This window comes from Portunus trituberculatus, chromosome 24 (genome assembly GCF_017591435.1).
Source record: "Portunus trituberculatus isolate SZX2019 chromosome 24, ASM1759143v1, whole genome shotgun sequence".
Lineage (NCBI taxonomy): Eukaryota > Metazoa > Arthropoda > Malacostraca > Decapoda > Portunidae > Portunus > Portunus trituberculatus.
Window position 1 is genome coordinate 18471989 of NC_059278.1, and position 22500 is coordinate 18494488.

Genomic DNA, 22500 nt, shown 5'->3' on the forward strand with positions numbered 1-22500 from the left:
ATTGAATAACAAACAAAACCACAAAGTAACACTCGAAAAAAAAAAACGAAATCAAAGGAAGAGCAAAAAAAAAACTAAAAGGAACAGAAAAGAACATGAAGGAGAGAATGGGGAGGAGAAAAAGGAGGAGGAGGAGGAGAAGGTGGAGAGGAAGAGGAGACAGGGGCAAGGAAATATCTTTATGGAAGGAGGCACGGAGGTTTTAATAGAGGAAAGGCAAAAGGTCCTTGAGTGGGGGAGGCGGCGGAGAAGGTCGGTAGATATCAGAGTGTGGGTGAGAAAAGGAGCCACGAGGGTCAGCGAGTAGTAAACTATTATTATTGGACTCTTAAAAATGCCTCAGCCTCGAGAATGGGGCGCCTTTAATGAGAGAGAGAGAGAGAGAGAGAGAGAGAGAGAGAGAGAGAGAGAGAGAGAGAGAGAGAGAGAGTGATAATAATAAATAGCAAGCAGTCCCATAGCTAACTCCATTAGTGGCGTACATTACCACAACAGAATAAATTACTGGAAATATATAGGCATTCATTAAAATCAGGCGAGAGAGAGAGAGAGAGAGAGAGAGAGAGAGAGAGAGAGAGAGAGAGAGAGAGTGTGTGTGTGTGTGTGTGTGTGTGTGTGTGTGTCCAGGCTTGCAAACAGGAAGAGACTTAATTACCAAGAAACAAAAGATTATATTTCCATTCTCCATAGCACAGTTTTACCTATTCCTCATCCCTGCCCTTTTCCTCCTTCATGCATTCCTTCCCTTCCCTTCCCTTCTCTCCCTTCTCACAGATTTAACCTTTCTGCCGCCTAGGGAAATTTTTACCTGAAACTGTGAATCTTCTTATTTCCCCAAGGTAGGGTGTATTGTAAGGCTCTGAAGGGGAGAAGGAACGTAGGAATGAAGACAGGAGGAAACTAACAGGCTGAGCTACACTGGAATTCAAGCTGGGACTAGATAGAGCACTGTAATGGTGGTGGTCGTGGTGGTGGTGGTGGTGGTGGTGGTGGTGGTGGTGAGTCAGGAATCTTGTCACGGAGTTTGGTCGTACGTTTGGGGTTAGTTTGGGGTTAGTGTGGGAGTGTTAAAGAGACCGTCTGGGATGTGGGGAATGTTATCTCCAGTACTTAGAAATGAAATATTGGTTGGAAATGAAATAGAAAGGAGAATGTGATGATCAAGAATGTGAAGTGGAGGAAGAGGAGGAGGAGGACGAGGAGGAGGACGAGGAGGAGGAGGAGGAAGATAAGAAGTGGAAGACAAGAGAAGAGAGAGAAAAGAGAGAGACGTGAACTTCTAACGTCATCAAACTTTTGGGTCAAGTGCGCTGCAATCTTTCACCCCCGTCAGGCAGCCAGACACACACACACACACACACACACTCAGAGACACACGCAGCTACGAAAATAGTAACTAAAATAAACCTCGAGCATAATAACCGGCGCTCGCCAAAATGTATGCAACATAAAACAAAATAATGGCTGAAAACGACAGACAGACTTTTAGGGAGCAAAATCCATGACCAAAACTAAACACGAGCCTTGCTTTGGTAAACTCGTGGTGTCCAAAAGGGGAGAAGCATTCGCCTTGAGTTTTGGCTTGGAAAGGGGAGGGAACAGAAGGATGAGGTGCACGAGTAAGGAGAGGAGAAAGGAGGAGAAAGGAAGAGAAAGGAATTGTGTGAGTAAGGAGAGGAGAAAAAAGAGAAAGATAAAAGATAAAATTATAGAAGAAAATGAAAAATAAATGAAACAGGAGTGGAAGCAGCGGAAGGGAAATGAAAATGGAGAGGAGAAATGAAGAGAAAGGAAGAGAAAGGAAATGAGTGAGTAAGGAGATGAGAAAGGGAAAGAAAAGAGAAAATTATTGATGAAAATGTAAAATAGATGAAACAAGACTGGAAAATGAGAAAATAAAATTAAAGAAATAGTGAAGAGAAAGAAAGCGGAATAGAAGATATTGTAAGAGAAGACAAAGATAAAGGACATGAGAGGAGACTAATATATGAAAAAAATAAAGAATGAAAAAGGAAATGAAGGAGATGGAACAAAGAAATAGAACTGAGAAAAGAAAGGAAAGGAGGAGGAGGAGGAGGAGGAGGAGGAGGAGGAGGAGGAGGAGGAGGAGGAGGAGGAGGAGGAGGAGGAGGAGGAGGAGGAGGACGACAAAAAAAGACGAAAGCAGTGCAAACAGGAAGTTATTAAATAGATGAAGAAAAGAAAAAACTGAAGACCTGAGGAAGAGAGAAAAACAAGGAGGCGGGCGCGCACACACACACACACACACACACACACACACACACACACACACACACACACACACACACACACACACACACACATATTGTTTCCCACAGAGATGTGTGGAGGTGTGGAATAGTTTGAGTGAGGAGGTGGTGTCAGCGAGGAGTGTGCATAGTTTTAAAGGAAAGTTGGATGTGTGTAGATATGGAGACGGGGCCACACGAGTATGATACCCAGGCCCTGTAAAATACAACTAGGTGAATACAACTAGGTGAATACACACACACACACACACACACACACACACACACACACACACACACACACACACACACACACACACACACACACACACACACAAACAGCTCCTCCCTCCCCCCCACACGCACACACACAAACTTCCACGCTACCCGCCCCTCAACACCCCTCCCACCACACACACTGTTACAACTATCACAGAATGCAGCATAATAATGAGGCTTTAGTTCACAGGAGCGTGGGAACCAAATTACGTTACCTTTCTAGTCACCTGGATATCACAGTGAGAGGACTTTGACTATTAGCCCGCCAGGTGCGTGTACTGTCCCCGCTCATTAAGGTTCCTGCCGCTTTCCATTACTATTGATCAGCGTTACTTGCGCCCCATTACATCTGTGGCTCCTAATGGCTGGTTATGTGGCTTGGCTTGTCTCGTGTTTTGAGTTTTATCATTATTATTGTTAATATTATTTCTATTGTTGTTATTATGGATTAGGTTGTTTTTGGTTACATTTGAGTGCTATTATTTATTTTTTCTAGTACTGTGTTTAATTCTGTGTTTTTATTTGTTGTGTTGTTGTCACTGTGTTTTATTATTATTGTTATTGTTATTATTTTATTGGTTACTTTGTGGTATGTTTGAATGTTTTTATTTGCTTTCCTAGTTTTGTATTTGTTTCTCTGTTTTGATCATTTATGTTATTGTCATTGAGTTTTGTTAATATTGTCGTTGTTATCATTATTATCGTTATTATGAAGCAGACTATTTTGTTTTATTTGGAAGTTTCAATTTGTTTTTTTTCCTCCATCGTATTTCGTGTCCCAATTTTGTTCTTTTGCATTATAGTCATTGAATTTTTATTATTATCATTGTTATCCTTAGTGTTTCTATAGAGTAGGTTATTTTAGGTTATATTTGAATGTTTCTATTTGTTTTCCCAGTATTTATTTCTTAATTTTGTTCATTTATGTCATTGTCATTGGATGGGTCAGGCCTCGTTGTTTGAAAATGTTGCATTGTTTTTATGTTTATTGAATAGATGAGTTTGTGTTATTTAGAAATATTACATTTTTTTTAATTGCTACTCTTTTAATGGATCATCTCTTTCCTTCTTCTTTCATGTTTATATTCACCAAATGGTAAAGAGCTCCAGTGTTTCATTCCGTGCAGCTGAGGAACAAAGGAATGAGCCTCCATGATTGGCCAATACGATGAAAGAATGGTTTGAATGGAATTATTAAAAAAAAAAAAAAAAACCGTTGGTATTAATGACAATACATCATAATTTGATATATTTCAGATTACTTTTTTATGCGTGTATGTTTAATTGAGTTTGGTTCGTCAAAATGAGATCTCTCTGTTTGGAAATTGGAATTAATTGTACCTTCGTTATTTTTGGGGATATTGAAAAATTTTTAGAAAAGATAGTGCTGTAATGATGATAATAATTATTACACACACACACACACACACACACACACACACACACACACACACACACACACACACACACACACACACACACACACACACACACACACACACACACACACACACACACACACACACACACACACACACACACACACACACAGAAAAGCTACTGTCAATCACAGAATATAATGATTCTGCCAGTTTGAGCAGAAAATAATAAAAGTAGTGCTCTCTCAATCCGTCTGTCATCTGTGTGTGTGTGTGTGTGTGTGTGTGTGTGTGTGTGTGTGTGTGTGTGTGTGTGTGTGTGAGCGGTATATGTGTGTTTGTGGGCGGCGGGTTGTGTGTAATTCACTTCGGTCGTCTGCTGGTCACCCATTACGGAGCGAGCTCAGAGCTCATAGACCGATCTTCGGGTAGGACTGAGATCACATCAACACACAACACACACCGGGAAAGCGAGGCCACAACCCCTCGAGTTACATCCCGTACCTATTTACTGCTAGGTGAACAGGGGCCACACATTAAGAGGCTTGCCCATATGCCTCGCCGCTTACCGGACTCGAACCCGGCCCTCTCGATTGTGAGTCGAGCGTGCTAACCACTACACTACGCGTGTGTGTGTGTGTGTGTGTGTGTGTGTGTGTGTGTGTGTGTGTGTGTGTGTGTGTGTGTGGTAGAACAGAATGTGTACCTTTAGGAGCAAATATCTCCTAAAATCACAGAATAAATAAAGTAATTGATTGTATAAAGAAATGACCGTTTTAATTACAGTTATGTAATGCCCTCAGTAGGAACGTTCCCAAAGCTAAAGCTATTGTTATTACTTGAACGTTAGATTAAACTTTGTGCTGGAACGACGTATGACTTGCCTACGATTTTTTTTTTTTTTTTTTTTATCTAAACAAAAAGTAGAAAAAAATATATTCTTCTGTACACTTCTCAACTAAAACTATCGTCTTTACAAATAAAATTAAAGAAAAAAAAAACTAGATGAATAAAATATCACTGGTAATTTGATGTGATATGGCATGGCATACAGATCACATTCCTCTCTACACTTCTCAACTAAAACTAACATCTTTACAAATAGAATGAAAAAAGAAATAGATAAAATAAAAGATCTGTGGCACTTTGATGTTATGTAGAATAGTATACGGCTCTCATTCAAGCAAGACACTTTTATGTAAACAAAGTAAAGTAAAAAAATATACATTCCTCTCTACACTTAACTAAAACTATCATCTTTATAAATACAATGAAAATATAGATAAAATAAAAAAAAATTCCAGCATTTTGATGTGATGTGGCATGGCATACGGCTCACATTCAAGCAAGACAGTCAAAACGTACTCTTCTCTCTGGTTCCTCTTTAAGTGACAGCGGTGGAGCGTTCGGAATCTTTCCTCCCGCCTTGGTATTGCTTCTGCAGCTGCTTTCTATTGCTCAATATTGGCACGCCGCTCACTCCGATCGGTAAAGACGTCCCGCTGAGCTCTATCATTATTCTGTCCGTCTTATTATCGTAGCATCTCCAGTCCTTCATCCCTTCAGCTGTAACGTCCAGATATATTCCTGGCACCAGCGTGGGTTGAGTTATTCCTTTTCCTCCTGCACTATATCGCGTTTCTTTTAGCTCCTTTTCAGTACCATGACGCGTTTCCAATTTTATTTTGCTTACTATTTAGTGATTTTATACAGTTTTAGAGACTTTTAGGGGAATTTAAATAGTGAAGACTGTAGCCATTAATCTTCTGACCTCCATAGACCCTTCATAATGTTAAAAAAAATCTATTTACACAAACTCAAAGTAAAAATGCGTCCCATTATTGAAGGGGTTAAAGTTTGTTCTATTGTTTATTATTTAAGGTCAATAAAATGGTCTAATTGTACACAAATCTCGAGATAAAAATGTGTCCCAGTATTGAAAACGTTTATGGAAATGTCTACTTTCCTGTTTCCTGATACGTGTGATGTCCGAAAAGCTGCATTTGTGTGGTGCGTTGTGTAACTTGTGCTAATATCCTTGTGAAAAATTTTACGCTAATTCCCAGTCGAGTGTAATCTAATACCGCAAAAATATTAGATAATCTAATTACCACTTAGCGTCGAGGAGAACAAAAAAAAACTAGAAATTCTTCCCACGCAAACTTTGGACAACGGCGTCATTAAAACTTGGCTGGACATGAAATTATTTGTAACCCATAAGAAAGAGAAAACGAGCTGAGTACTTGAGAGGGGAGAGGGAAAGAAAACGACGAAGCACTTGCCCACTTGCCGCTACAGTGGGGAAAAGCAGCAAGGAAGAAAGAAACAAAGTAAATCCTTGTGTATTGACGCGCGGCTGCTCCCTGGAAACCCACCTGTCGTCACTGTAGTAAGCTTGCAGACCCACGGTAAGGATGTGGAAGTCGTCACCTCGTCTCCGCGCCCATGACACCTGCAAGAAAGACACCTGACTGATTTAAAGCTGCAAACAATAAGATAAAGTGAGATAGAAAATAATGTATCACCAGAAATAAAGTGAAAACGATTATGTAATTGATTAATGTACTTATGAAATCATGATTGTGTGTGTGTGTGTGTGTGTGTGTGTGTGTGTGTGTGTGTGTGTGTGTGTGTGTGAGAGAGAGAGAGAGAGAGAGAGAGAGAGAGAGAGAGAGAGAGAGAGAGAGAGAGAGAGAGAGAAACAGAAACAGAGAGAGAGAGAGAGAGAGAGAGAGAGAGAGAGAGAGAGAGAGAGAGAGAGAGAGAGAGAGAGAGAGAGAGAGAGAGAGAGAGAGAGAGAGAGAGAGAGAGAGAGAGAGAGAGAGAGAGAGAGAGAGAGAGAGAGAGAGAGAGAGAGAGAGAGAGAGAGAGACAAAGACAGAGACAAACAGACAGACAAACACACACATAAAGAGAAACAGATAGACAGAAAATTGAAAGTAACATATCAAACTAACTTACAAATTTAAGGCCCCAAAAAATCTAAACCTTAAGACTTACTCTGAAAAAAAAAGAAATACAATAAATATATCACCGGACAAAATAAGGCGAGGATAGAGAAGCATCAGGAGTAAAGTTAGAGATGAGAAGAGCGTAGTCGGCGTGAATCTCTGACCGCTGAGTGTGAAATACGAGGCACTGTAACGCCGTGAATAAACAGGATTTCCCAACACTCATAAATCCACACAAGGAAAACGCTCTTAAATCCACACAAACTTCCTGCATGAAATCACTAACTCTGCAACTTATCCCTCGCTACCACCACTTCTGCCATATCTTCCCACCCCAATTCCACACTCCTTCCCTCTGCAAATCCTGTCCTCTTCAACTTATTCCTTTCTACCGCCACTTCTCTATCTTCCCTCTCTTATTCCACACTCCTTTCCCTCTGCAAACCCTGCCCCTTACAACTTATCCATCTCTACCACCACTTCTCTTCTATCTTCGTACTCCAATTCCACTCCCTCTCAAGTCTTTTTCTTGCCCACTACAGGTTATCCATCGTTACCACCACCTCTCTAACCTCCCACTCTAATCCCACACCCTTCCCCTGCAAATCCAGTCAGTTCCCTACAACTTATTCCTCTCTACTACCACTTCTCTTCTATCATCCTACCCCAATTCCACTCTCTCTCAAGTCCTCCCTCTCTTCCTGTCCCCTTCAACACATCTATTCCACCATCTTCACTCCTTTAACCCTTCATTCACTCCAACTCTTTCCCTTAACTCAAGCCGTTTTCCAACCCCCCACTTTCCATCAATTCCTCCCCTTTAAACTCTTGCCGTTTCTACATGTACCTATGCACGTACACACACGCATGCATACACACTCACACATGTACACCTTCATCTTTCTTCAACCTCTTAAGACCACCTCGTTTCTCTTAAATGCTTGATGGTTTTATTCCCTGTATTATCCGCCACGTAAATGCGAAGCTGATACTAAAAGGCATGTAGCAGTGACCGTGTATGTCTGTATGTGTGAGTCTGTGTGTATCTGTGTGTGTGTGTACCAACCTCTACCACCACCCAGCACCACTACCAGCATCTCTTCCAGTTTGAATATCACATTTTCTTTAGCGGTCCACGGAGCTGAATAAACCAAACATGGGTGGCTGAAGTCCCCAGGCGTAGCGATGTAAGGAAAAATACCTGAGGGCAAACGATGTGAAGTCACCTGAGAGTAGGACGAAAGTGTCTGAGGGTAAACACCAGAGAGAGGAAAGGAAAGGAGAAAACTAGGGAGGGAGGACAAAGAGGGGAAAGGTAAGGATAGGAAGGCAAAGAGGGTAATAACTAGGGAGAGAAAGAGAAAGAGATAAGATAGAGAGGGAGAATTTAAAGGTAGGAAGGCAAGGAGGGTAATAACTAGGGAGAGAAACGGAGAAAAGAGAGAGAAAGAAAGAGATGAAATAAAGGGGTGAATTTAAGGATAAAAAACAAGAAGAATAAAGAAAGAGAGAAGGGGAGAAGAGAGAGAGAGAAAGAGATAGGATAAAGAGGGAGAACTTAGAGATGGAAGGCAAAGAAGGTATTGAAGAAGAGGAGAGAAAGAAAGGATAAAGAAAGGAGAAACGTAGAAAAGGAAAGAAATGGGCGTTGTAGAGTATGGAGAATAATGAGAAATGGAAAGATGGAGAGGAAGAGACAATAAACAGAGTGAAGGGTAGAGAAAGGGAGAAGAGGAGGAGAAAGAGAGAAAGAGACTAAGGAATAGGAAGGAAATGAAGGTTGTAAAATATGGAAGATAATGAGAAAAGGAAAGAAGAGAGAGATAGGTGAAACAGGAAAGACAATATGACAGTAAAAAATAAGAAGAGAAAGGGAGAAAAGACAAAGAGAAAGAAGATAAGGATAAAAATGAAGGCAAGGCAAACGGTAAAGGAGAAAGCAGTGTGACAATAGAGGGAAGAAAAAGGAAGAAAAGACAAGGAGTAAGAACGTAAGGATAAGAAGGAAGAAAAGGAAGAGAAAAAGAAAAAGACAAGGGGTAAGAACGTAAGAATAAGAAGGAAAGAAAAGAAAACAGTGCGACAAGAAAGGGAAGAGAAAGGGAGGAAAAAGAAAAGGAGTAAGAACATAAGGATAAGAATGAAAGGAAGGAAAACAGAAAGGCAGAAGAGGATGGGGAAAAAGGGAAGGAAAAAAAGTGGTTTAATGAATACCGAAGTAGGAGATTCTGGATGGAAATTCTTGGAACGTTGTGAATTATGCTTTGTGAGTGTGTGTCCCTCTGAGGCATAATCTGTGTAAGGTTTCCTGGGATGGTTCTCGGTGTTTGCTGAGTGTTCTACCGTTGTTTGTCGCCTCGCCGCCTGTGGGTTGCTGACCGAGGCTGACGTGTACTGAAAACAATCTACCTACTTATTTTGCGTGAGAGAGAGAGAGAGAGAGAGAGAGAGAGTGTGTGTATGTGTGAGGGAATGAGTAAGAGTGTGTGTTTGTGTGTGTGTTGTGGGTAGGTCGGAGTGTATGTGTGTGTTTGTGTGTGTGTGTGTGTGTGTGTGTGTGTGTGTGTGTGTGTGTTTGTAGGTGAAGTGATGTTTGTTTACATTGAGTTTACATTGGGGTTTTCTTTGTGTTGGTTTGTGTTTTCCTCTTTTTCGTAGCTAGTTTGATTTGATTATTTGTGTTTTGTTGTGTGTTGTGTGTTATGATGTGTTAGGTTAAGTTAAGTTAGGTTAAGCTGTGTTTGGTTCATGTGTTGTGTGTTGTTTGCAGCGTATGTGTTGTGTTTTCCTCTTATTTTTATATCTTACAAACTTAACCCTATTTTATATATCAAATTATTTTATATATTGTCTTATTTCATATCTTATCTTATTTTATATTTATCTAACCTTATGTTATATCTTATCTTATTTGCTTCCATGCTATATCTTATCTTTTTGTATACCTTATCTTATCTTATTTTATATCTTATCTTATTTGATGTCTTAATTTATTTGCTTCCGTGCTTTCACAACCTTACGTGATGCTGTTTCACATTATGTTAGATTAGCTTTAGGTAGGGTAGGTTAGGTTAGGTTACTTTAGAGTAGGGGAGGGTAGGGTAAGGTAAGGTAGGGTAGGTTAGGTTGAGCTGGGGCACGGTAGACTAACGTACATTTTATTTGTTACGTGTTGCCTTTCTCGTTTTCGTGTCGTTCCTTTCCTTCCTCCTTCATATCTTCCTTTCACGTTTGTGTCTCCAAACACGTCCCTTCCCCATCAATTTTGCCCCTTAACGTTTCTTTCTGTCGTCCCTCTCACTCTCTCTCTCTCCCTTTCCCTCTCCCAGTACCTCGATTCGCTAACATTTCTCTCTCAACCAGTATTTCTCCCTTCCAACACCATCTCCTCTCTTCCGGCAATTCAACTCTCCTTTCCTCTCTCTCCTTCTACGTTCTGCCGGCCTTAGTTCTCCCTCCCTCCCTCCCTTCTTCCCTCCTTCCCTCCCTCCCTCCCTCTCTCCCTCCTGAGCCTGTCATAGCGAATCCAACATGGCGTACGAGGAATTTGCAGGCCGGGCAAGGTAAAGCCGCCCTTGAGAACACTGCAGGGACCTTGGAGGATACCTGGAGAATGCACAGTGTAGGATTATAGGACGCAGCCTCCTTCCTCCTTCCCCCCGAGTGTCCTTTGTCCTCCCTTTAGAAACAGGACTGAATCTCCCTCCCATTTCTCCTGTAAAGTGCAACCCTCTTAGTTCTCGTAGTCTCTCTCTCTCTCTCTCTCTCTCTCTCTCTCTCTCTCTCTCTCTCTCTCTCTCTCTCTCTCTCTCTCTCTCTCTCTCTCTCTCTCTCTCTCTCTCTCTCTCTCTCTCTCTCTCTCTCTCTCTCTCAGAAGCAGAGTTTAAAGGCAGAAGGAAGGAGAAGCAGATTATAACTTGCATTTAACTTTAACCTTCCTTCTCTCTTGCTGACCTCGCCTTAAGCTCTGCCCGGAGTGAGACGTTGCTGCGCTGCTCCAGACACAGAAAGAGAGAGAGAGAGAGAGAGAGAGAGAGAGAGAGAGAGAGAGAGTGAGTGTGTGTACGATACCATGTTACCAATTAATAATTTTCTCGAACAAATTGATATATCTTGCAATGTCATACGAAGCCTCGAGTCCAACGTCCACCTTCCTTTATGAATATCTGACACGTAACATCCTCTTCCTCCTCGTAACTCAGTGAAAGTAAGGATATCAATATGAATTATGCTGAACACTGGACGCCTCACTCTCTCTCTTACTGGTGTCCTCTGACGTGGATATTAAGGAAATTGTGTTGCATCATGACATAACCTGGAGCATGTGAGAGAAGAGCTGGTCTGATGAAACGTTCTCTACATTACTTGTGTCTAAGAAGCGATGTGGTTGGAGAGTAAATTTAAGGGGTGGGATTAGCACTAGTAAGATGAAAAGTTGAGGTTAGCATGAGAATAGATGAAAATGAGTGGTTAGAATGAGACTTGAAGAAAGGGTTTATTTTAGTGTTAGATTTTACTAGCCATACTGTGAAGAGAGAAGAGTGGAGAGAAGTAAAATTAATATAGTAGTTTATGAGGATATGGTTAGAGAGAAAATAAAAGTTACAAATGGGAGAGAAAAAGAGTAAAGAAGTGAAGAATATATGTTAAATCAGGGAAATAAGAGAAATAACTAACCTAACCTAACCTAACCTAATTATCCAGCACTCCATGTCTTTAATACCTCTTCTTGTAAATTCTTGATCTCGCTGCCTGTTTCTGTATTTTCATCTTCCTATGACGTGACTTTATTTAAGAGGGAGAGTTCAAGACATTTGTTCCTTTATTGGCTAGTTCTCTATGACCTGGAAAGGGACTGGCAACTAAGTGAGCATTTTAATTTCGTTGTATGGTTTCCTTCACCAGCTTTCCCCTCATGCAAAAAGATAAAAGAAAATATTATAAGGATGAATATAAGAAATAAATACAATAAACAATAAATCAAAAGAAATAGATGAAAAATAAAACCACGAATATATACAGAAAAAAAAACACACATAAATAACGAACAACAAATACAAAAGGAAGAAACAAAGTAAACAGAAAAAAAAAACTGAAGAAAAAAATCAAAGAAAGAAAACGAAAAGATGAAAGAATACGGAGAGAAAAAAAAACGAAAAGGTACAGGATTAAACACTACAACGATTTCCAAGAGTAAAAACACATACGGGAGAAGATAGATTGACACGTTATCCTGGATCCCTCACATCCCTCCACGTATGCTGAGTACACGGGAGCTGCGGAAGCCTGGCAATATTTCAAGCTTTGTTCTGGTGTCCATGCCGCGAGGAGTAATTTACATACGGGCAGTGTTTCAAGCTGTCAGTAGTAATGCACGTGCTACCCTCCTGTGAGTGGCTCTTACGTATAGGGGTTTCGATTCTAAATATGGGGGTTTGGATTCTGTGTTAGAGGTTTGGATTCTATATAAGGGGTTTGGATATCTTTTGTATGGGAGGTTTAGATTCTAAAAGAGAACTTGGAATCTTTTGTATGGGGGGTTTGGATTCTAATTATGGGGGTTTGGATTCTAAATGTGTTTGTGTTGTGTCTAAGAGGACTGGATTGTCTTAAAGGGAATTTATTGTTATTTTAGTCTGTTATAGTTATCCGTTTTCTTTTTGTGCTGTATTATACTTTGTACGGCCTGCTTTGTTACGTTTCTGTTATTCTTTTGGTGTGTTAGGTGTGTTGTGAATTTGTGGACTCGGTAATGGTAGCGGTAATATCAGTAAATTTGATCCTAATACTCCATTAACAAGAACATCAACAACAACAACAATAACAACGTCAACAACAACAACAATAGCAACATTAATGAAAAGCAATTACTAACAACAATAACATTCATACTAACATCACTTAACTTATGATGCTAATACTCAAATAACAAGAAAAAGACGAATAAGAAAAGATGAACAACAATAGCAACAACAACAACAGCAACAACAACAACAATAACAATAGCAACATTAATGAAGAGCCATTACTAACAACAAAAACATTCATACTAATATCAGTTAACTTGGATGCTAATACTCCAATAACAAGAAAAAGAAGAAGACGAATAAAAAAGAGAAGATAAAGATGAAAAACAAGAATAACAACAACGTCAAAAAACAACAACAACAGCAACAACGACAACAACAACAATCAATGAATTAATCACTCAATCAATCAATCAAAATCAGTCAATAACAACAATAGCATTCATACTAATCACTTCAAGAGGAGCAGAGTAAGTGAAACGCAATACTAAACCCCGTAGACTTTTCTCGGGGCTGTTACTCATGTACCTCCCTCCTCTTGTTCATTTCTCACTTTGCTGTCTCGCATTAATGAAACAGTTATATGACACGATTACGCGATTCTCTTCCTACCTCCAGACTTCGTGTTATCTTCTTTAAACCTTTCAGTTGTAATTATCATTATTTCTATTTTTTTTCTCTTTTTTACCACGGCTACGAAGGAAAATGACGGAAGCATTAAATTGTCTACTATTCTGCTCTTATATTGCATTTTAGACCTTAACTAGATGCCATTTTGAACATATTAGCTTCTATCACGTTAATATCAAGAAGAATAGCCCTTTTTAGTTCTTTTATTCACAAAATTAAAGAAAATATACAACTTTAAACATAGCATTCAAAAGCTCAGTAATCGGTTCAAATCAATAACTCGTTTTCAAGACATTGATTCGCTAGTTCACCCTCACGTTCAGTTCTCGACCAGTAGCAGCAGCAGCCGCCTTCACTCTTAGACTAAGGAAGCACACCGTCCATCGCGGCTGTTAGTGTGGCAGTGCAGCAACAAGTCACGCCCAGTTGAAGCGTATCAGTGAATCAATGAGAGGGTTCACCATGATTCTTGCTCGTTTATTTTCTCTCTCTCTCTCTCTCTCTCTCTCTCTCTCTCTCTCTCTCTCTCTCTCTCTCTCTCTCTCTCTCTCTCTCTCTCTCTCTCTCTCTCTCTCTCTCTCTCTCTCTCTCTCTCTCTCAATAACCAGAAAGAAGGTAAAAATATCCGTAAATAATAACATACATAAACGAGATAAAAAAATGCAGTAAAAATAAAAGATCAAAAGTATAGCCAGTGAGATATAGAACGAATTGTGATAACGTTATTACCATTGAAGATTAAAAAATTCAGATTAGCCTAAATGAGTTAGTAGAATCGCGAGATGAATGGCTAATTGAATTTTACCTTTGATGGTTTGTTTTATGCAAGGACAATCTATTTAGATTTACCTGAGAGTGATCATTAGTCATATTTGCCGAAGTGGAAAAGGCGCAGCGACGAGGCAGAACGCGAGGACGATATTAGCTATGATTTTTTAAGAGCCGTCGAGCATAAGCAGCTGAGGTAATTACAAAACTTTATCCTGCCTTCCTGACGTCTTCCTCACGGTGCGCGGTGAGGTGGGAGGCACAGAACTTCATTAAGAGCAGGGATAGACTTGTGTTAATATTAAGTAACCTCGTGCAACCTCGTGCCATCTGCTTGTTATGCACTGAGATGAAAATTTGCGCAAACACACTTATATCTTAGGTTGTCTATCACCTTTTGAGTTTACGATTATAAATATTCTCGTGCTATCTTGTTTTGCAGTGAGGTGAATAATGGTACAAACACACTTATATTTCACTTTTGTTATTACGATTATAAGTATAGGAGTTTCGATTCTAAATATGGGGGTTTGGATTCTATGTAAAGGGTTTGAATTAAATATAAGGGGTTTGGATTCTTTTGTATGGGAGGTTTGGATTCTAAATAGGGGGTTTGGATTCTAATTATGGGGGGTTTGGATTCCAAAAAATAATAATGGTACAAACACTTATATTTCACTTTTTGTCTTTATTATTATAAGCAGCCTCGTGCCGTCTCCTTGTTATGAAGTGACATAAATACTGGTACAAACACACTTATATTTTAGGTTATACTTCATCTTTTGTTTTTGCGATTATAAGTAGCATCGTACCATCTCCTCGCCATGAATGAGGTGAATATTGGTACAAACACACTTATATTTCAGGTTGTATTTCACCTTTTTCCTTAGGATCATTGAACCTACCTTTTTAGTTCAGGTCTATATCACAAATTCATGTTGACGTATCGTTAGCTCGTAATGGTGTTGTTTTTTTCCATTTTAACATAGAATTACTCACCAATTATAGTTCCTTCGATGTTATTCTGATGTTTACCGTATTTTTTTTTTTTTTTTGTACAGAATTCTTATCAATTACAGTTGCTTTTGATTTTACTTTGATGTTGATCGTAGTTTCTCTCAAAGTTTTGATATAAATTGTAGTTGTATTTAGAGATGCTTGAAATTCACGTAATGTACAACTCTCTAATGACGACAAACATCAAAGCAAGAGTTAAATTCTCCTGGTAATGATAAGGAGCAATTCCTGAAGCGTAAATCTCTGATACAATATTAAACAGCAAGAACAGAGGTTAGTAGTAAAGCCGTAGACAGGTAAGGGATGTTGATTAATGCATCTCCCACCTGGAAACTTGCAGTCCGTCCCAGGTGACGCTCTACGATTGAATTGTCATGAATATAATCTCGGCACTAATTAGGAATACATCAGCCCTGGGAGAGAGCAGAGAAATAGGTGCAAAATGTGAGGCAAGGAGAAGAGAAACGAGCGCAGGAAAGGGACAGGGAACGGCAGGTTTATCTTGGCTTAATTTCACTCCTGGCTTGTTTACTGCCTCACCAATATGTTTCAGTGGACGCAAATTCATAACACCACCGCCACGTGACTCGAAATTACCGCGCCACATTATTAAAGGTGAGAATAAAGAGTGACCGCAACTTCATCATCAGCTAATATTGACTCATAGACGCAAACACACCCACTGGAATGAGAACCCGTAACAACATCGTAAATCAACCGTCGTATGCAGAACCCTCACTCCTCGCCTTTCATTTTTCACCGGCGCTATATTGATGCTCGTAATTGAACGTAAGAACTCCCTTTAACTACACACGTTCCATAAATGCAGGGCTGTTCAAATTTTAAGAGCGATTGGAGGCAGCAGTGTGGTGTCGGATAGCTGTGGTTGAAAGAGCAATCAAGTCGAGGTTTTATTGATCAGACGCAAAGTAATGGAGTCGTAAGGTTGAGGCTCCTACTGCGGAAATGATTTGAAGGTGTGCATTAGCCATCCACTCCGAAGGTTTATTGTGTTTACAAGGAGTAAGCGAATGACTTGTCGCTATCGGCAGAGCACGGCGTGTGGATGAATGGTTATGGCTCGCCCCCTTGCACTGCCTCGCCGCGACCCGCTCCAGTAATGACGGGGAAACTTATCATTGGTGGCGCGGGGATTGTGACTGCGCTGCGGTGACCAAGATGAGGATGGTGAGGTGATAATCTAGCTGGTAATCCCTTCCTTTGATGCACTCACCGCGACTCACACACACACACACACACACACACACACACACACACACACACACACACACACACACACACACACACACACACACACTACGCAGCACACGCGTCCAATATGTGTGTTAATGAAATGCACTTGCACCTCCAATATATTCTTGCACGCTAATACTTGTAAATGTGTGTGTGTGTGTGTGTGTGTGTAATTCACCTCGGTCGCCTGCTGGTCACCCAGCCAGTCTTCCCCATTACGGAGCGAGCTCAGAGCTCATAGACCGATCTTCGGGTAGGACTGAAACCACATCAACACACAACACACACCGGGAAAGCGAGGCCACAAACCCTCGAGTTACATTCCGTACCTATTTACTGCTAGGTGAACAGGGGCCACACATTAAGAGGCTTGCCCATTTGCCTCGCCGCATACCGGGAATCGAACCCGGCCCTCTCGATTGTGAGTCGAGCGTAAATGTGTGTGTGTGTGTGTGTGTGTGTGTGTGTGTGTGTGTGTGTGTGTGTGTGTGTGTGTGTGGCAATGTTTTCAAGCTTCTTATCAAAGGGATTATCAAGTCGCAATTAATAAATCTTTGCCTTCGCTATTGTTATAAGAAAATAGGAAAGGAAAGTAAGAAGAATGTGAATATAGCTTGAGATTCTTACCGTGACCACCACTACCACCACCACAACCACCACAACGAAAACCACCGCCACCAGCAACAACAACATCCTATCAGCATCACCACATCACCAGAACTACATATTTCTATCGCCACCACTTTTGCATCCCTACTATCACTACAACAACCATTAGCTATTCTTCTACCACCATTACCACTACCACTAGCATCTCCTGTTACCACAACCACCACCATCACTGCCTTCTCTTCTACCACTACCATCGCTACCACCATTACCACTACCATCTGCCACCACAAACATCACCACCACAAAAACATCCAGACACCACAAACACCACTGCAGCAATCCTGTCCTGTCACCATCACCATTACCACCACCACTATTAGCTCCACCACCATCACTAGGAACACCACCACCACCACTGCCAGCACTTCCTGTTTCTCCTTCCACCACCATCACCACTGACAACAACACTGGGCCCCAAAGCTCATATAGGAGAAGCGTTGAGTCCTCCCTGATGTAATCGAAAATTAGGCACGTCGCAATTGCCGCATCAGCCTAACGTGGCGCTGGAGAGAGAGAGGAGAGAGAGAGAGGACGCGAGGTGAAGGAAAACAAGAGACACACGCGCGTCGTTCCCATTACCTGCTTGCAAAAAAGAAACGTCAACAGTGTATAATTTAACTTCCAGAAATAACCACTTGCGAAAATAAATATATAACGGACATGGGAGGGAAATGATTATGAAAAAAATGCATTAGTCACAAAATATGCAGGTAGTATACAGAAATAGACCTTCGAGGAAAATGACAATTAAAAAAAAGTATTAAAAGGACTCAGAAAAATGTTTAGACACAAGAGAAACAGACCTCGGAGATAAATTAAGGGCGGAAAAAGAGCTTCACACTCGACATAAATAGTTCAGTGAGAGAGAGAGAGAAAAAAAAAAAAGTTGAGGAATAAAAGAGAAAACAAAAGTCGATGTATTCTGTTACACATTCGTCGTTAGCAGCTTGTGAAGACCGCCAACTCCAAGGTAATAAAGAGGATAAAGCAATTTCGGGTCAAAATTATCTGGAGAATGAAAAAAAAAAAATAGCCTTCCCAGCACGCACAACACAGCATTTCCTGCATAATGGATGACTTTGCTGTGTGACGCGTTTTTTGGAAGCTTGAAAACCACATCAAGATCAAAAGATATAACGATAAACAGTATAAGAATATTCATAAAACATTCGAATTTTCATCCCAGTAGACACAATTTTAGTCGATGAATCTCAATGATAACACGTTTCTAAAAGCCCAAAAGTCACCTGAGAAAAAGACGATTGATGTAACGATGAAGAGTGAAAAAATATCCAGAAAACACTTGTAAATCACTCTTCCCAACACACAAAGCTGTCTTTCATTTGCAGTCGATGGATTCCGTAATGTGATGCTTTTAAACAGTAAAACCCGCCTAAACAAAGATAATAGAAATATGATTGAAAAAAAAAATACAAATATATTCGCAAATCCCTCTGCCCACATCATTTTAATACACAAAGCAGTCTGTTTCTTTTATGATCGGTGAATTTCATAACATTACTTATTGTTGAAACTAAAAGCCTTCAAAAAGAAAGAGTGTTAAAGCAAATATAACAATAAAAACGTTTACGAGTTCTTAAATAGACATCTGTAAATTACTCTTTTCACTACACCAAACACAATATAAATTAAAGTCGATATTTTTCCACCAATAACACATCTTCTTAAACCTTCAAACGATTAAATAACACAATAACGTTAAAAAGAACACTGGGAAATCACTTACCAACACATAAAAGACTTCCATCCCTACTACAATGACTATGTAAGGTTGGATCGCAAGGAGAAGAGTTTAGAAGGACCAAACCCTTTAGAGAAACATGCCTGCCTCGTGGTGTTTATCCAGGAACCTCACCACTTTTCTTTCCAGCGTCGCCAGAGATGCTTAGCAGCGAGTTCCCGAGGGATAGGGAAAGAGGCAGAGAGGGAATGAACAGCGCCAAGTGTGAAAGTTTTGCGGGGAAAGAGTTCAGTTATTCCTTGCAATCTAGGACAACTCTCTTACTCTCTTTTCCTGTCTTCTTTTCCTCTCTGTCTCTCTCTCTCTCTCTCTCTCTCTCTCTCTCTCTCTCTCTCTCTCTCTCTCTCTCTCTCTCTCTCTCTCTCTCTCTCTCTCTCTCTCTCTCTCTCTCTCTCTTGACAATGCTAACGGTTAGACAGGAAAGGGAGGGAATGTAATGGCAAAGAATTCTTGTTGAGCGAAATAGCTGTATATAAAATAGTTCCGAAGTATTTTTGTCGTAGAAGGAAGGGCGCGGACACAGACACAGACGCAGCAGAAGTACTGGACAAAATATGGAAATAAAATGATGGAATGAGAGAAGTGCAGGGGTTTGAAATGTAAAGGAAAAATACGTAGAGCTTTTGAAATGTGAGTTGGGAATTAATACAGAGTGGAAGTAGATATGTTGGCGATGACTGTGTAGTGTGTAAGGCAAAAAGTTAAGAAAAATTATATGGAAAATGTTTAATGTTTAGCAGGTTTGTCGGTGCAGAGTAATAAAACTGCGAGAATGTGAGCGAAAACTGAAATATATTAGATCAGATAAACTACTGTGAGAAAAAGTCATGTCCATCAGAGTAACAGGATGTGATGAGAAATTGAATATATTTTTTAAGAGGACATTGACACGTGATTTGTATAGAGAGAGAACTTTACATGTACGAATAAGAGAGTATTGAGTAAAGTTCTTATTCAACTCAGATAAGGACTTGATAAGGAAATAGGTAATGATCGTTTACAAAGGAATTCCTAAGAGAGAGAATCAGTATTGGTATTGGATTCAGGCATAAAATAGATAATGGCGAACTCTTACAGTGAAAATAATATGAGGAATTCTAAATATTAATATAATCGTTTGTAAAAAATTCTTAAGAGAGCGAATGGTAATTTTTGGATTCAAACATAAAGGAAAATAGATAATGGAGAACTCTTGGACTGAAAAGAATATAAGCAATTTTAGATATTAACTAGACAATCAGTAATGTCCGGAGTAGGAGAAAATATGAAGCCATTGAGATAATGATAAATAATTGTCAACTCTTGCACCAGAAAATATATAAAGAAATTAAATCTATAAATAGCACTCACATTAAAGAAAAAAATATTAAAACAGTTGAAATAATAAACTATTTCACTGGAAACAAATGCAAGTCAACAAAAATATTAATAGAATGTCAATTTAGTACTCTCTTCCAACACAGCAAAGGAGATTGATGCTAAACACTCGCAGAAGAATCACAACATAATAGCATAAGAAAAGAGGGAAGCTGCAAGAGGCTGTCAGACTTACAAGTGGCAGTCCTTGTATGAGCAAAGCTACTTAATTCCTTCTATCATCCCCATCTATACTTTTAATCTAGTCTTCTTTTAAAACTCCCTATTGACTCAGGTCTAGCAACATCATTACTGAGTCCGACGCAAAACATAACGCATGAAAACTTTAAAAGAAACACAAACGAAGTGAATGGAGAGGCGAAGCAATGCGGACACAGCCACAGGAGAGGAGAAGGAAGGGTTGACAGCGCAGGGAGAGGAAGAGTTGTGTTGGTGTTACCTGTTGTACACTAATTAATTAAGCCTCATCTCTCAGGGGCACCAACACGTTATCCTCACCTGACTTGCTTTTAATTAAGTTGACCAAATAAACCTCTTACCTTGCGAATACACGAGGCAATGGGAACTCAGCAGGCCAGGCTACCTCTGTTCTCTGCTGTTATGTATTGTTTTCTATCGTTCTCTCCTGTGACGTCTGTTCTCCTTCCAATAGTACCTCGACTCTTTGACTGCCACTCTGCTGTCTGTTACTTATATCCTTACTTGACACACTGAGACATATTGACTTGTTCCATTTGTGCCAACTGGGTAAAAATTGTTGTATATTATTTTTTAATCCTGTATTTTATTGTAGATATTCGTAAAGGCTTCATGCGTTATTTCTGGTATTAAATATTTTGGCATCGCGGTGAAGGTTTTATGTAGGAAGGACAAGGAGTTTGCCTCTTCACTGCTGAATCATCTGTCTCGCCATTACTTACTCTTTTTACACGCGTATATTTGCACTAAAGTCTCTCAATTAACTGTCTTTATTCTTTGTCACAATACATTTTTGTTCTACCGGTTTTTTTTATGCAAGAGCGAGAAAAAAAGGCCCACTGGAACTGCAATCTCCTTAAAAGATTAGAAAGAATTAACAGAAATCGTGGGACAAACGTCTTGACACCTCTTCAATAGTTAGAAAAATATTAACAAAGAAAAATACAAAATCAAGCAGTGATTAAATTTTTGTCTTCTTGCAAATATATTTTAATGTAGTTTAAATCTTAACCTCCTTGAGTACAATGACGCGTTTCCATATTCATTCTGCTTATTATTTAGTGATTTTATACAGCTTCAGAAACTTATGTGGTGGATTGAAATACTTAAAACTGTAGCCATTGATATTTTGACCTTTATAGACACTTTTAAATGTAAATAAAATGGTCTAATCAGTATACAAATCTCAAGGTAAAAATGTGTCGCAGTATTAGAGGAGTTAACAGTGGAAGACAGTACCACTAAAAATATCTAAAGGTGACACATGCAAGGTTGGAACTACTGTATCTAGAAAAATCAAGAATCTAAACATTTTTACACTGGTCTGAGTTTTTCATTCAGGACAGCAAGAAGAAAAAATGAAGGAAGGCAACACGTACAACATCGAACACACTGTGGCTTGCTTTTCACTTCGTCGAGGTTCAATTAGGTTATATTCAGACACAAATATAATTGCAGTTCCCTTAGTGCTGGCTGCGCAGTTCAAAGACTTTCTTGTGCTGATTCATTTTAAAAGGCCGCGTGCCGGAAGAAGGAAGGAAGGAAGGGAGGAAGGAAGGAGAAATTGTATCCCTTGTAGTTTAACCTTGACCACCTGAGTGAGTGAGAACTTCCCCTGGAGAACTAAATTAAAAAGACATCCTGAAAAAGAGAAGATACCCACACACCACTCTGAAGCAAGAACGAGGTGGTGGTGGTGGTGGTGACAGTGATGGTGGTGGCGGTGATGGTGATGGCGGTGATGGTGGCGGTGATACTGGTGGTGATACTGGTGGGGAAATCAATCATGTTGTGAGCGAGAGTCTTCCACGTTCCCTCCGCCACCTTCATAATTCCAGAGATTGGACTCAAGGGGATCTGTTGTGTCAGATCTCCCAGGAAAAAAGATTTATCGTTAAAACATTGAAGGAGGGAAAATTTCTGCTGTGGATCTCGCCTCGCTGTTCCCTGAGTCTTGTTTACTCTGCTCCGTTTTTCGCAATGGATTTTCTTTTTTTAATATTCTTTTTTTTCTTTCTGTGTGTGTATTTGTGTATTTTTCTTCTCGTACAGTGTTCTTAGCTTACGTGTCCTGAGGGGTCACTGAAGCGTCTGAGTGTTTTTGTAGTGTGTCAAACCATTTTTTTATTCATATTATCTGATAGTTCTTTCGTCTCT

General features: G+C 39.9%; 1 protein-coding gene across 2 annotated transcripts in view; it reads right to left on the minus strand.

The window, feature by feature from the left end:
* The window catches only part of LOC123508221 (lachesin-like), a 143064-nt gene that overhangs the window by 28719 nt on the left and 91845 nt on the right, over positions 1 to 22500 (minus strand). For both annotated transcript variants that reach the window (XM_045261763.1, XM_045261764.1), the window contains exon 4: positions 6283 to 6359. In XM_045261763.1, the coding sequence (XP_045117698.1) occupies positions 6283 to 6359 (77 nt within the window). The remainder of the gene's footprint in view (positions 1 to 6282; positions 6360 to 22500) is intronic.